The sequence below is a fragment of the Tripterygium wilfordii genome, chromosome 3 (assembly GCF_013401445.1).
Source record: "Tripterygium wilfordii isolate XIE 37 chromosome 3, ASM1340144v1, whole genome shotgun sequence".
NCBI lineage: Eukaryota > Viridiplantae > Streptophyta > Magnoliopsida > Celastrales > Celastraceae > Tripterygium > Tripterygium wilfordii.
Genome location: NC_052234.1, coordinates 1,049,841 through 1,062,521, shown reverse-complemented (window position 1 = coordinate 1,062,521; position 12,681 = coordinate 1,049,841). Strand labels below are relative to the sequence as shown.

General features: G+C 37.8%; 1 protein-coding gene across 1 annotated transcript; it reads right to left on the bottom strand.

The window, feature by feature from the left end:
* Positions 1–9,468: 9,468 nt before the first annotated feature.
* LOC119988440 (probable glucan 1,3-beta-glucosidase A) lies at positions 9,469–12,191 on the bottom strand. Its single transcript, XM_038833482.1, has 8 exons — positions 11,940–12,191; positions 11,686–11,805; positions 11,296–11,502; positions 10,817–10,981; positions 10,576–10,745; positions 10,331–10,480; positions 9,906–10,258; positions 9,469–9,824 (listed from the first exon to the last, which is right to left on the bottom strand). Exons 1-8 carry the CDS (start codon positions 11,982–11,984, stop codon positions 9,643–9,645), a joined length of 1,392 nt encoding a protein of 463 aa, XP_038689410.1. The 5' UTR covers positions 11,985–12,191; the 3' UTR covers positions 9,469–9,642.
* Between the last annotated feature and the right edge of the window lie 490 nt (positions 12,192–12,681).

The following is a 12,681-nucleotide window of genomic DNA, read 5'->3' as shown; positions in this document are numbered from 1 at the left end:
CCAACAATTAATAAAGTAACTTATTATATCACATTAAAGCAGATTAGCGGGTACATTTAATGTATTCTGTAAATTATTCACTGTAAGGAGTTACCCATTCGTTTGTAGAATCATACCTATATCTCAACATGCAAGGTCAGTCCACATTTTTGTGTAAAATTTGTCAGTTTCATTATAGCCAAAAGCTATATCTGCACAAGCACTGGTAGTTCGCCTGGTTTTTAAGACATGCACTAGCAACAAGCAAGATGACCATATCGGCATCTCTCCACTTATTAAGCCCCACATAGATATGATATACATACATTTGCATATCAAGCAAGGTGCAATTGCAGTTTAAACATGTTTGATGTGTATTGATTTTAATCATCATAAACAAGATGACCATATCGGCATCTCTCCACTTGTTAAGCCCCACATAGATATGATATACATACATTTGCATATCAAGCAAGGTGCAGTTGCAGTTTAAACATGTTTGATGTGTATTGATTTAATGGCATATGGACTAACGTGTCACATGTAGTATAATATCAAGAGATAGCAAATTTCAATTCTCTCTTCATATTCACCTTGACTAGCAAATTTCAATTCTCTCTTCATATTCACTTTGACTTTGTTTGTTGATTTTAAAAGACAACCTCTTCACTTTGGTTGCAGCGGTGGGTGAAGCTACCCTAACACCGAAGAATCAACGTCGGTTAGGAGGAGAGGAGACAATAGTGTGCTTACAATATTCAATATGGATCATCTTAGAATTTGGGGTGAGTATGTTGACCTATTTAGTAGTTATGAGCGTGCATTTTCTATCCATAGCTCACTGATATTTTTTGAAACTGATATACCAGCACCGCTTGAGAACTGGATGTCGATGCCAGATATGGGTCACTTGATTGCTTCTAAGTATAATGTGACGCTACACCTTCTTAATTGTGAACAATGCTTGACTTGTTTGCCCCTGCATTCTATACCTCCACCTCAGCATGAATGTATAACTATCGCAATGAGATTTGTGTAATGGTAATCACTTCGTTCAGTTGGCATTGACAGATGATTAGCCGATGCATCCTATTATGATTCAGTGGTTTAGATATAGGTATGATTCTGCAAACGAATGGGTCACTTCGTACAGTGAACAACTTGCAGCAGACATTAAATGTACTCGCCTATCTAATTTGATGTGATATAATAAGTTACTTTATTTAATTGTTGGGGGTGAAAAAACTAATTATAAGGGGTTGGGAAAACCAATTATGAGAATGTGAATATAATGTCAAATCGCACGTAAATCAAAAGAATTAAATATCAAATCAAATATAAAATAATATAAAAAAATAAAACCAATGATTAGGGGGTGGGATTACTAAAATGAGGGGATGAAATTACCACTACTCTTTGTAGAATTGGAACATCTATGACTATGAGTGTGATGTGTACTATGATGAGCCGTCATTTACTGTTTAACGTGTTGCATAAAAGTGTTTTTTTTTAACATTTTGGATTACCCGAAGTCCAAAATTGTCTAGTATAATAAAAAGTTTAAATTTTGGAATTGCATAAAACTTGACGAGCTAACTCAAAATGTTGATTTGCACCGGACTAGTCATTATACCACTAATCCCATCATTTTTTTTGGCTAAATTCTATCATTTAGGTCTCCAAATTAATGTTTTTGCCATTTTAGGAATATCTTGTTTGTGTTATATCTTTTTAATTAGACATCTAAATTCTATCATTTAGGTCTCCAAATTAATGTTTTTGCCGTTTTAGGAATATCTTGTTTGTGTTATATCTTTTTAATTAGACATCTGAATCGTGTTTCATTGATTCTGAATTGTTTCGAATTATCAGTACCAGTGATTTGTGGGCATACCCTATTTATCGATTTTTAGGGTTTCCTTGTTTTTGTTTAAAGGGCAAATGTCACAGACACCTCCTGTGATAGGGATCATTTCTACATGCACCCCTTCATTTTGAATTCACAAGAATTGAATCCCTTGTGCTTCGTTTTCGTATCATGCTTGGTCCCTCCGTCCATTGATCGTCATTTGACTAACGTGGAACACAAAACGACGTAGTTTTAAGTTTTAACTTAATAAAATTAAAAAAAAAAAAAACCAAATAAAACATTATCTTTCTCAATTGGGTGGCGTCGAGTTTACAGGTCCATGTGGTCCATCCGACGGGGTCTGTCATGTGCGGAGGAAGGGAAGAACGAGTTGTTTATACCAATCTAATGGTTCATGGTTGCTCTCTGATTGGAAAGTAATGTCCGGTTCACTTGGATTCAGATGAAGTTGATAATGAGATTAAGATGAGCCAAAGCAGAATGAAGCTGTGGTCGAACTACGTTGTCGACGCCAATTGTGCCATGGTGGACAGGACGATGATGAAGACATCCCATATTAGATGTGATGTCATTTTTTTCCCCTATTCGAGTTTTTTTGGGATTTTTAATCAATTTTATTGAGTTAAAACAGTGCGTTTTATGTTTTTCCGTTAGTCAATGATGATCAAAGGACGGAAGGATCAGACATGACACGAAAACAACGCACAAGGGATCTAATTCTTGCAAATTCAAAACGAGGGGTGCATATAAAAATGATCCCAACCATAGAAGGTATCTGTGACATTTGACCTTGTTTAAATAGAACTACGAGTAATCACGCTAAGTATTTTTCAAATAAAATAAATCTATGTTTACATAGAATAATGTTTTCAGAGTATTCTATGTGTTTCTTGTTCCTATTAGGAATCGACACAATTCGTACCATAGATCCGTTTCTATTGCGCGTTATCAGTAAACCCCTACCCCCTAGCTGTGCCAAACACACTATTCTAAAGTTTTTCAATTGGATTGGGCATAGCATTTGTGGTAATGAATGACTTAATTTTGCAATCAAATTACTTTTATTGAAGTGGGAAACACCTATATATAGCTATTACATTGGTTTACAATCAATGATCTACGTAATTACAATCTCTATCAAAGTCACTATCAAAGTCAACAATTGAGGTATCAATTAGTCAACAATTGAGGCATCAATTATGAACTTAGACAAATCAATATTGATTGCCGAATCTTCAATTAAGGAAAGTCTTCAATCAATATTGAGTTTGTCAATAAAGTCTTCAATCAATAAAGTAAATCTTGGGTAAATCTTTGACTCTATTCAACACTCCCCCTCAAGGTGGTGCATAGACATCGTACATGCCCAGCTTGACAAGTGAATCAGCAAACACTGAATTTGACACTCCCTTGGTTAACACATCAGCCAACTGATCTTCGGTCTTCATATACGGAACTTCAATTATTTTTTCTTCTAGCTTTTCATACACGAAATTCCTATCAATTTCCACATGTTTAGTCCGATCATGTTGCACTGGGTTCTCAGCAATTTTAATTGCTGACTGATTATCACAATACAATTTCATTGGTCTTTTAATGGACAAACTCAGCTCCCCCATAAGCCGTTTGAGCCATAACAACTCACAAATACCTTTCACCATTGCTCTGTATTCGGCTTCTGCACTAGACAATGAGACAACTTTTTGCTTTTTACTTCTCCAAGTAACCAGATTTCCTCCAACAAAAGTTAAATACCCAGTGGTTGATCTTCTTCGGTCTCCTTTACCTGCCCAATCTGAGTCGGTATAGCCCCATACGTCTGCATGCCCATTCTTAGAAAAAAGTAAGCCTTTTCCCGGTGCAGATTTTAAATATCTCAGAATTCTAATAACTGCATCCATATGTTGTTTACCAGGATTGTGCATAAATCTACTCACAACACTGACCGCATATGCAATATCTGGCCTCGTATGAGACAAATAGATTAAACGCCCAACTAACCTTTGATATCGTAATTTGTCTATTGAAGTTTGATTCGAAGACTCTTCCAATCCATGATTTTGTTCCATAGGAGATCCAATTGGCTGACATCCAAGCATACCAGTTTCTGTTAATAAGTCAAGCACATACTTTCGTTGGGATAAAAATATTCCTTGCTCAGAACGAACAACTTCAATGCCCAAAAAATATTTTAATCCTCCCAAATCCTTCATATCAAATTCAGTTGACAAATAGTCTCTCAGTTTACGCATTTCTTCAGAATCATTGCCTGTCACTACCATGTCGTCAACATAAATAATGAGAGCCGTTAATTTATGACCAACTCTTTTCAAAAATAAAGTGTGATCTGCATTACTTTGCTTATAGCCGAATCTTCTCATAGCAAGTCGGAATCGACCAAACCAAGCTCGAGGAGATTGTTTCAACCCGTATAAGGCTTTCTTCAGTTTACACACGACACTTTGATCACCTGGAGCTTCATATCCTGGGGGCAGAGACATATAAACTTCTTCTTGTAGCTCACCATGTAAAAAAGCATTTTTTACATCATATTGTTGTAGAGGCCAATCAAAATTGGCAGCTAGGGATATTAGGACTCGAACCGTATTAATTTTTGCAACAGGAGCAAACGTTTCCTGATAATCAACCCCATACGTCTGGGTGAATCCTTTAGCCACAAGTCTAGCTTTATACCTATCAACCGAACCATCAGGCTTGCACTTGACGGTGTACACCCACCTACAACCAACAGCTTTTTTTCCTTTCGGCAACTCCACCAATTCCCAAGTTTGATTTTTCTCAAGTGCTGTCATCTCCTCAGTCATTGCAGTTGCCCATTTTGGATCCAACAACGCCTCTTGCACTTTAGTAGGAATATCTATGACAGTCATATTACTGACAAAGCTTCGGCATTCCTTTGACAGTCGGTGAGTGGATGCATACTGAGCAATAGGATATTTCACTTTTCGCACAACCTCTGGTGAAAATCTATCTGGTGGAACACCACGAGTACTTCTTGGTGGGAGTACGTATCTGTCAGTTTCAATCGAGACACAAGTATTATCACAAATATTGTTAGTATTAACATCAGACTCAATGCTTACCTCAGGAGGATCTGTACGAGGAGTATCGGGAGTGGGTACTAGCGAAGATGAGAGAGAGGGAGCTTCAGCAACAGTATCGGCAACACACAGTGGATCAGGAAACAACTCCATCCAATTTGGAGCTTCAACAACAGTATCACCACTCGGGCCCGGAAGTGTGGAATTGGGTGAAGAAAAAAACATTTCATGTTCAGAAAAGGTGACATCCATAGTAACATAGAACTTACTTGTAGGAGGATGAAAACAACGATAACCCTTTTGTGAAGGATGATAACCGACAAATACACACTTGAGGGCACAAGGATCAAGTTTCGTGCGGAGATGTTTCTGTAAATGTACAAACACAACACAACCAAACACCCGGGGAGGAAGTGTGAGGTGCGATGGCAGTGTTACATAGGATGCCAATTTATCAAGTGGTGTCTGAAATTGTAGAACACGAGTGGGTACCCTATTCAAAAGATATACAGCTGTGGTAACAGCTTCTTCCCAAAAACGTGGTGCCATGTGGGCTCCAATAAGGGCAGCACGTGTAATCTCCAAAATTTGTCTGTTTCGGCGCTCAGCAACACCATTCTGTTGTGGTGTATAAGGACAAGTGGTTTCATGCAAAATTCCATGAGTCTGAAAATAAGCTTGTAACTCCTGATTTACAAATTCACCACCATTATCAGATCGAAGAACTTGTAAATTAGTAGAGAATTGTGTTTTGATCATGGTATGAAACGTGCGGAAGCAAGCAGCCACATCACTCTTATGACGCATAAGGTAAAGCCAAGTCATACGAGTGCAATCATCAATAAATAATACAAACCATCTAAAGCCAGTAGAAGTAGTAACAGGGGCAGGTCCCCAAACATCCGAATGAACCAACGCAAAAGGCACAACTCTTTTATTAGTACTATCAGAATAAGTAGCACGATGACTCTTGGCCAAAACACATGTATCACACTGAAAATTGGAAGGTTCACATGTAGAAAATAAAGTAGGAAATAAATATTTCAAGTACCCAAAGGAGACATGACCCAAACGATGATGCCATAACCGAATCTGATCTTCTGATGCCCTAGATGACCCTTTTGCTGATAGAGATCGTCCCATACTAACATCTTCCACATAATATAATCCCTCTCTCTTAGTACCACGCCCAATTATCTCCCCGCTGCAGAGATCCTGAAGGAAACAAAAAGTAGGATATATTAATACTAAACAATTTAGTTGTGTAGTAACTTGTGGCACAGATAAAAGATTATTGGAAAGAGCAGGAATCAATAAAGTGTGCTCCAAGGATAATGAAGGAGTTAAGTTAACCCTTCCAGCGCCCGTAACCGGATATGAAACACCATTGGCATTGGTGACAGTAGAGCAATTTGGTAAACAAGCATCATGTAATAAGGACGCATCAAAGGTCATATGATTAGTCGCACCAGAGTCAAGAATCCATCCGGGATCTTTTCAGAATTTGTTGCAAGAAGGGCTAGACCAACACTACCTGACTGTTGGAGAAGAGTAGGATCTACCACAGAGTGAGTGATATCAACTGGAGTAGTGGAAGCCATGGTATCCATTGAAGAAGGAGTCGGTGCCATTGGGACTGTAGGTGAGGTGCATAGCGCAACTTTACCACCTTTTCGAGCTTGTAATCGCTCTTTGTGAGCCTGCCACCACTCGGGATATCCATGCTTTTTGAAGCAAGTATCTACAATATGTTTGGTGCTGCCGCAATGAGTACATTTACCACCAGTAGGTACTGACAGTGACAAAGAACTTGTTGGAGTTCCATATTTTCGAACTGCCATAGCCATCTGAGGAACTTCTGAAGACATCATTGTATTCCGGCGAAGTTCTTCACGTCTCACAGTTGAGAAAGCATTATCAGGTCCAGGTAGAGGATTAGTACGAAGAATATCTCCCCGAACAGAATCATATATATCATCAAGCCCAGCCAAAAAAGAATAGACTCGATCTTCATCAATTTCAGCCATTCGAGTCTTAATCACATCTGGCTGAGTAAAGGTAATTGGACGACGATGATCAAGCTCCTGCCAAATAACCTTAAGATCGGAATAGTATGCAGCCACAGGTCGCCCTGCCTGCTTAGTTGCCATAGCTTTTCGAGACAGATCATACAAAATAGATTTATCAGCACCCTCAAAATATGTTTGAGACACAGCATCCCAAACATCATTCGCAGTGGGTAAACGAATAAAAAGATTCATTATATCGGCCTCCATAGACCCAATAAGCCAGCCTTTTACAGTAGCATCCTCCATCATCCACTTGTTATATGTAGAGTCACTAACAGTAGGTTTCGAGGTCGTACCTTTGAGATATTCCATCTTTCCTCGTCCAGCAACGAACATAGTAACCACCTGAGACCAAAGAGTGAAATTTGAGCCATTCAGTTTGATCCCATAAGGAATAGAGGTTGGTTCTTGAGTTGGCGTCACCACAGGTGGAACTATAAGAGCACCGGATTCAGCCATGAGTTGTTTGTAATTTCTGGATGAGATTCTGGTTCAATGGTGCAATCGGCACCTGTTATGGACGAAGCAATCGGCTTCTGTCGGATGGTTGGAGCAGTCGGCCCCTAGTAGCTACGGTGATGGAGAGGTAGTATGTTAAGAGAACCTTGCTCCGATACCAACTTAATTTTGCAATCAAATTACTTTTATTGAAGTGGGAAACACCTATATATAGCTATTACATTGGTTTACAATCAATGATCTACGTAATTACAATCTCTATCAAAGTCACTATCAAAGTCAACAATTGAGGTATCAATTAGTCAACAATTGAGGCATCAATTATGAACTTAGACAAATCAATATTGATTGCCGAATCTTCAATTAAGGAAAGTCTTCAATCAATATTGAGTTTGTCAATAAAGTCTTCAATCAATAAAGTAAATCTTGGGTAAATCTTTGACTCTATTCAACAGAATGTAGGTGTGTACTGTGATGGGCCAAATCATTAAATCATTACTAGAAAAAAATACTAAAATGAGGAGGCCTACTTTTCAGTTTCCGCGTACCCCGTGCTTAAATCCCGTATTTAACCCATGCCAAACAGGCTAAAAATAGAACTGGAACGTCTATTATCCATATGGACTGTTTCAATTACATTGGCATTGAGTCCGTTTGAGAGTGTGATGTATTTTGATTGTCTAAGGCAATGGCAGACTTAGAAATTATGATCAGTGGGGGCACAAACGTAGTGTGAGATTTTTTTTGGGTTCTTTTATATAATGGATTTACGAATATAGACCGGAAATAAGAAAAAAATTTAATAATTCAAAACAACAAGAAAATACATTGTAATTTATTGCAATTGTTCTCACGAGTTTTCATATTTTGAAAACGTGATATTAGATTAATTGTTCTAAACAACTCTTTGTCTATTTAACATACAAGACAATCACTCAGATCATTCATTCGGTTGCAAGCAAAAGGCCAATTGGGCTTGACAATGTAAAGGGCACACAATAGAGTTGAGTTAGAGATTGAGGGGCTTGGACAATTGGGCTTGACAAGGTAAAGAGAACACAATAGAGTGGGGTTACGGGCTATGACTTAGGAGGATTTGGTCAAAGTTACTTAGTGGACTTCAATGGATTGGGGGGCCTTGTTTTTTTTGACTGGGTGCCTATATATTAAATTGTCAAGAACACATGTATACTTAGTGAAAATTTTCGATAGTTATTAAGGTCCGTGCCCTCGGTCTGCATGGCATAGGTCCGCCTCTGGCCTAAGGTGAGGTACAAAATTGTGATGAGATGAGAGGAGATGCGTTATCAAAAAGTGTTTGGTGTATCACTTAATAAACTGTGGTGAGATGAGATGATAAACTTTAGGGATGAGATTACTTAAATACCCTCGAATTTCCTTCTCTAGACGAAATTGTCACTCACAAATCTTTCGTTTTTAACGCAATTGAAGAACTCACAAATATCCTAATCCTTCAAAAAAAAAAAATATATATATATATATATATATAATATTTTAAGTACTTAAAAATATATAACTTTTTTTTATGTGCTTTAATTTATTTAATAATGTTATTATTAGTATTAGAAATTGTTTACAATTTATTTAAATCTGTTACAACTTAAATACATAATATCTCTGTAAAAAATTTACACAATAATTTTAATAGCAAATCGACTACCAATAAATTATACAACAAAACACCTACCAACATTTGAGTAACCATATTTACTACCATTTTTTTTATCAGCATATATAACAATATCATTACAATAGAGTTGGAACTTTTTGTACTTAGTGTCACTATTTCATGATTGTGTACATTATTATAGTATTTATTTTTTTCCCCCATCGCATATGAAAACAGCCAACAATAACAAACTTCAATGGAATAGATGTCGAACCAAACCTTGTTAGTTTTTCCAAGTCGATGAGCTCTAGGCTCTAGCCATGGCTTATAGGTCAGCATGAGGATTCCAGTCAACGTTTAGGACAACGTTTAGTGAAATAGTCACCATCTTTAATGTAAAGATTCTTACGTATAGAGTAGTATGTTGCTGTATTTTATCATATATTAAGAAATACACATCTGTTTTACCCTGCCTACACAGCAACAGTCCTCGGGACCTGCTGTATTTATTGCTAAGGCAAGAGAGATAGTAAACTTGAAAGGCATATATGATTCTTGGCTCTTATATGAACTCTAGAGCTTTATATAGTTATTCTCAATCATCCACTTGAGGCTCCAATGCTTTTGATCACATTTATAAGCCCAATATGCCCACCCAAAAGTCGCGCGGCCATAGACATCCAGTTGAGCTTTGGCAAATCTCTGGTAATCTTGCATGGAAGCCCCCTTCTTTTCCCATTCTCCAGTCCATTCTCCTGCATTTTTTTTCCCAAATCAAATTATTCCTTACACAAGGTCTCACAACATTAAGCAAATGAAATATGTATGAGACTTACCAACAAAACTGAGAGGACCATTAGTTGTGGTCACTTTTGCAAGATCCGAAGATCGCTTATTGTAGATGTAATCGATGTTCTGTTGTACATTCTTGGCAGTAAACTCGTCTGAGAAGAGATTATAGTAATGCACATCGATAACGACATTGCTGAGACCAGAGGCAAACGAGATGAGCTCCCTTGGATCTGCTGGTCCTATACGATTAGATAGTATCACATAAGCACTTGATGTGTACTTCCTAACAGCATCATAACCTGCTTTGTAATATTTCATCACGTTTTTCAGGGTCACACCGGGTGCAAGAGGCTCGTTCATCAGCTCGATTGCTATAAGACTTGGATCATTTGCATATCTGCATAAACCAATATCACAGAATGATGAATTCAGTTCATTGTATTAGCTCAGAAAATGTAAGATCATAGACCTTTTGGCAAGGAAGTTGATAACATCGACGGTCTCTTTTATATTGGGATCTCCCCATTCTTGGAATCCATCTCTTGACCCACTGTGATCATTTCCATTTTGTGAAGCTTGTACTGCATGCAGATCCACAATTATCTTCATCCCATATTTCCTACAAAATATTTTAATTAAACATGGCAGCTATCCTTGTTTACGGTTGGAGTTGATTGTAGTCTAAGAAATATTTGAGTCCTAGCTAGTTCTCACCCTGCCCATTTGAAGGCATTGTCCAAGGCTTGCAAGGAGCCACCAACAAAAGGCTTTGGTGGGTTTGGATCTTTGGCTATCCACCACCCAACCGGAATCCTCACTGCATTCAGGCCATTTGCTGACATGAACTGGAAATCCTGCTCTGTGATGTATGTGTTCCAATGATTCTTGAAAACAAAACCCATTTAGACATTAAAACAAACACTTGGAAGACAACTGAAGAAGCTGGTACCCTCACCTGCATGACTTGAGGGGCTTTATCTGGGCCGTAACCATTTGTGATTTGGTACTCTCCTTGGAAGGGATATTGTCTTTTGACAATTGTCATGATGAAGACAGAGGGATTACCATCTTCCCATACTGAGCCACTATAGTCTGCAGTAAGCAATGTATCTGATTGTACCTAATCAGGTGCCAGAGCAGAAGTACAATCTGTTTATGTAGTTATATTCACAAAGCACATCTAACAAAACACAAGAACCCAAACAAATATAGCAGTAAAATAAAGAATCAGGGTAGAATAACAATACAGAATTTACCCTGGTTCGGACTCAATATGAGATCTACATCCAGCAATGGTGTTTTCAGTCTACTATAATTTCCAGTGTCTACAAAATCAAGAGTACTAGAGATGGGCTTCACAAGTCTCTAAGGTTGCCCTCATGATATGAGGCTATGAACAAAATGAAAATGGCAATCAAGGAATTGACAAGTTACCTGGATGAATTGTCCATTTGATGCTTTGATTTTAACTTTGTGATTTTGGTTGTTTTCATTCCTCTCTGTTGAAAAAAGAATCTGAAACGTTTCAGGGGAGCCAGCAGTATCTGAACCTGCTACAATTCTGTTTCTATAACCTTTCAATCCAACAAATTGCTTGGAAGACACTCTGAAATTGAAATGTGTTTGGTTGATCCTCCACAACTGCAGACAAAAGCAAACAACTCTTTAACAGTTTTTTTTTTTATTAAGAACAAACAAGCACTATAAGAAGTTATCAGAAATCCCAGCCCATTCCGTCACAAGCCACTTCTCCAAGCGATGTGGGATTATAAGCCTAACCAATTGTTCTTGATTTTTAAGGAGTAAACAGATTTTAGGACTAACCCTGAAAGTTTCCCAGTCAGGGGCAGAGGAGCGATTGGCAACAACAATGGTTCCTCCCCCATTTTCTGCACAAATGTACTTCTGAAGCTTTGTGGACTTGAATTGCACTTGGGTTCCATCCTACATTCGACAAAAACAACAGAAGTCCAATCAAATCATCGAAAATTTCTAGAAAAATACGATCTTGTCAAATGGAAAAAAAAAAGGTCCAATAATTAAGGTTGTTCAAAGTAATGATTGCGAAGCAACAGTACCAAAAGATCCTTTTGGGGTATTTCATCAAAGCGAGAAGGTTTCATCTAACCCTCAGTCACAAGCCAGTTCCCTAAATTCACAGCTTTTAGTGGTAGTTTGGTCTGTGCAAGGGAAGGAGAAAAGAAGATGTGAGAAATGAGGAGAAGGGTTAAGTAGGAGTAGGAAGCCATTTGTGCTCTCTTTGCTTGAGAATTGGTAAATGCCTGTGCACATATAAATGCAGTATGTGTGGGTTTGGTAGGTTGACTTGAGATTAACGGAGTCAACCTACTTTAGTTTGATGCATTTGGCAGTTCTTCTGCATTATTTGAGCCTTGTCCTGCTAAATCTAGCTAAATCTAGCTCTACTCTTTTTTTCTTTTTTTTAATGGGTATAAAGTATAAACCCTAACACGAGAACAAGTTACATCTATCGCCATGAAAATGTTGAAATTGATTAAAAAATTAATGTTTATTTTGGCATGACTTTGTTAGACATGTGTGGGTTTGGTAGGTTGACTTGAGATTAACAGAGTCAACCTACTTTAGTTTGATGCATTTAGCAGATCTTCTGCATTATTTGAGCCTTGTCCTGCTAAATGTAGCTCTACTTTTTTTTGTTTTTTTTTTTAATGGGTATAAACCCTAACATTTCACTCCACGACAACGATGTTACATCTATCACCATGAAAATAGCCTAAAAATTACAAACACTAGCTTAGGAAGCTGGACACCAGAATCCAAGAACAACAAACAACATTG

Bases quoted from the DNA above. Each gene is read 5' to 3' on its own strand.
- LOC119988440 (XM_038833482.1), bottom strand. From the start codon at position 11,984: ATGAAACCTTCTCGCTTTGATGAAATACCCCAAAAGGATCTTTTG. The intron at 10,982-11,295 runs GTAACTTGTCAA...GCACCTGATTAG, and splicing joins CAAATGGACAATTCATCCAG to GTACAATCAGATACATTGCT. The intron at 10,481-10,575 runs GTGAGAACTAGC...AATATTTTGTAG, and splicing joins AATGCCTTCAAATGGGCAGG to GAAATATGGGATGAAGATAA.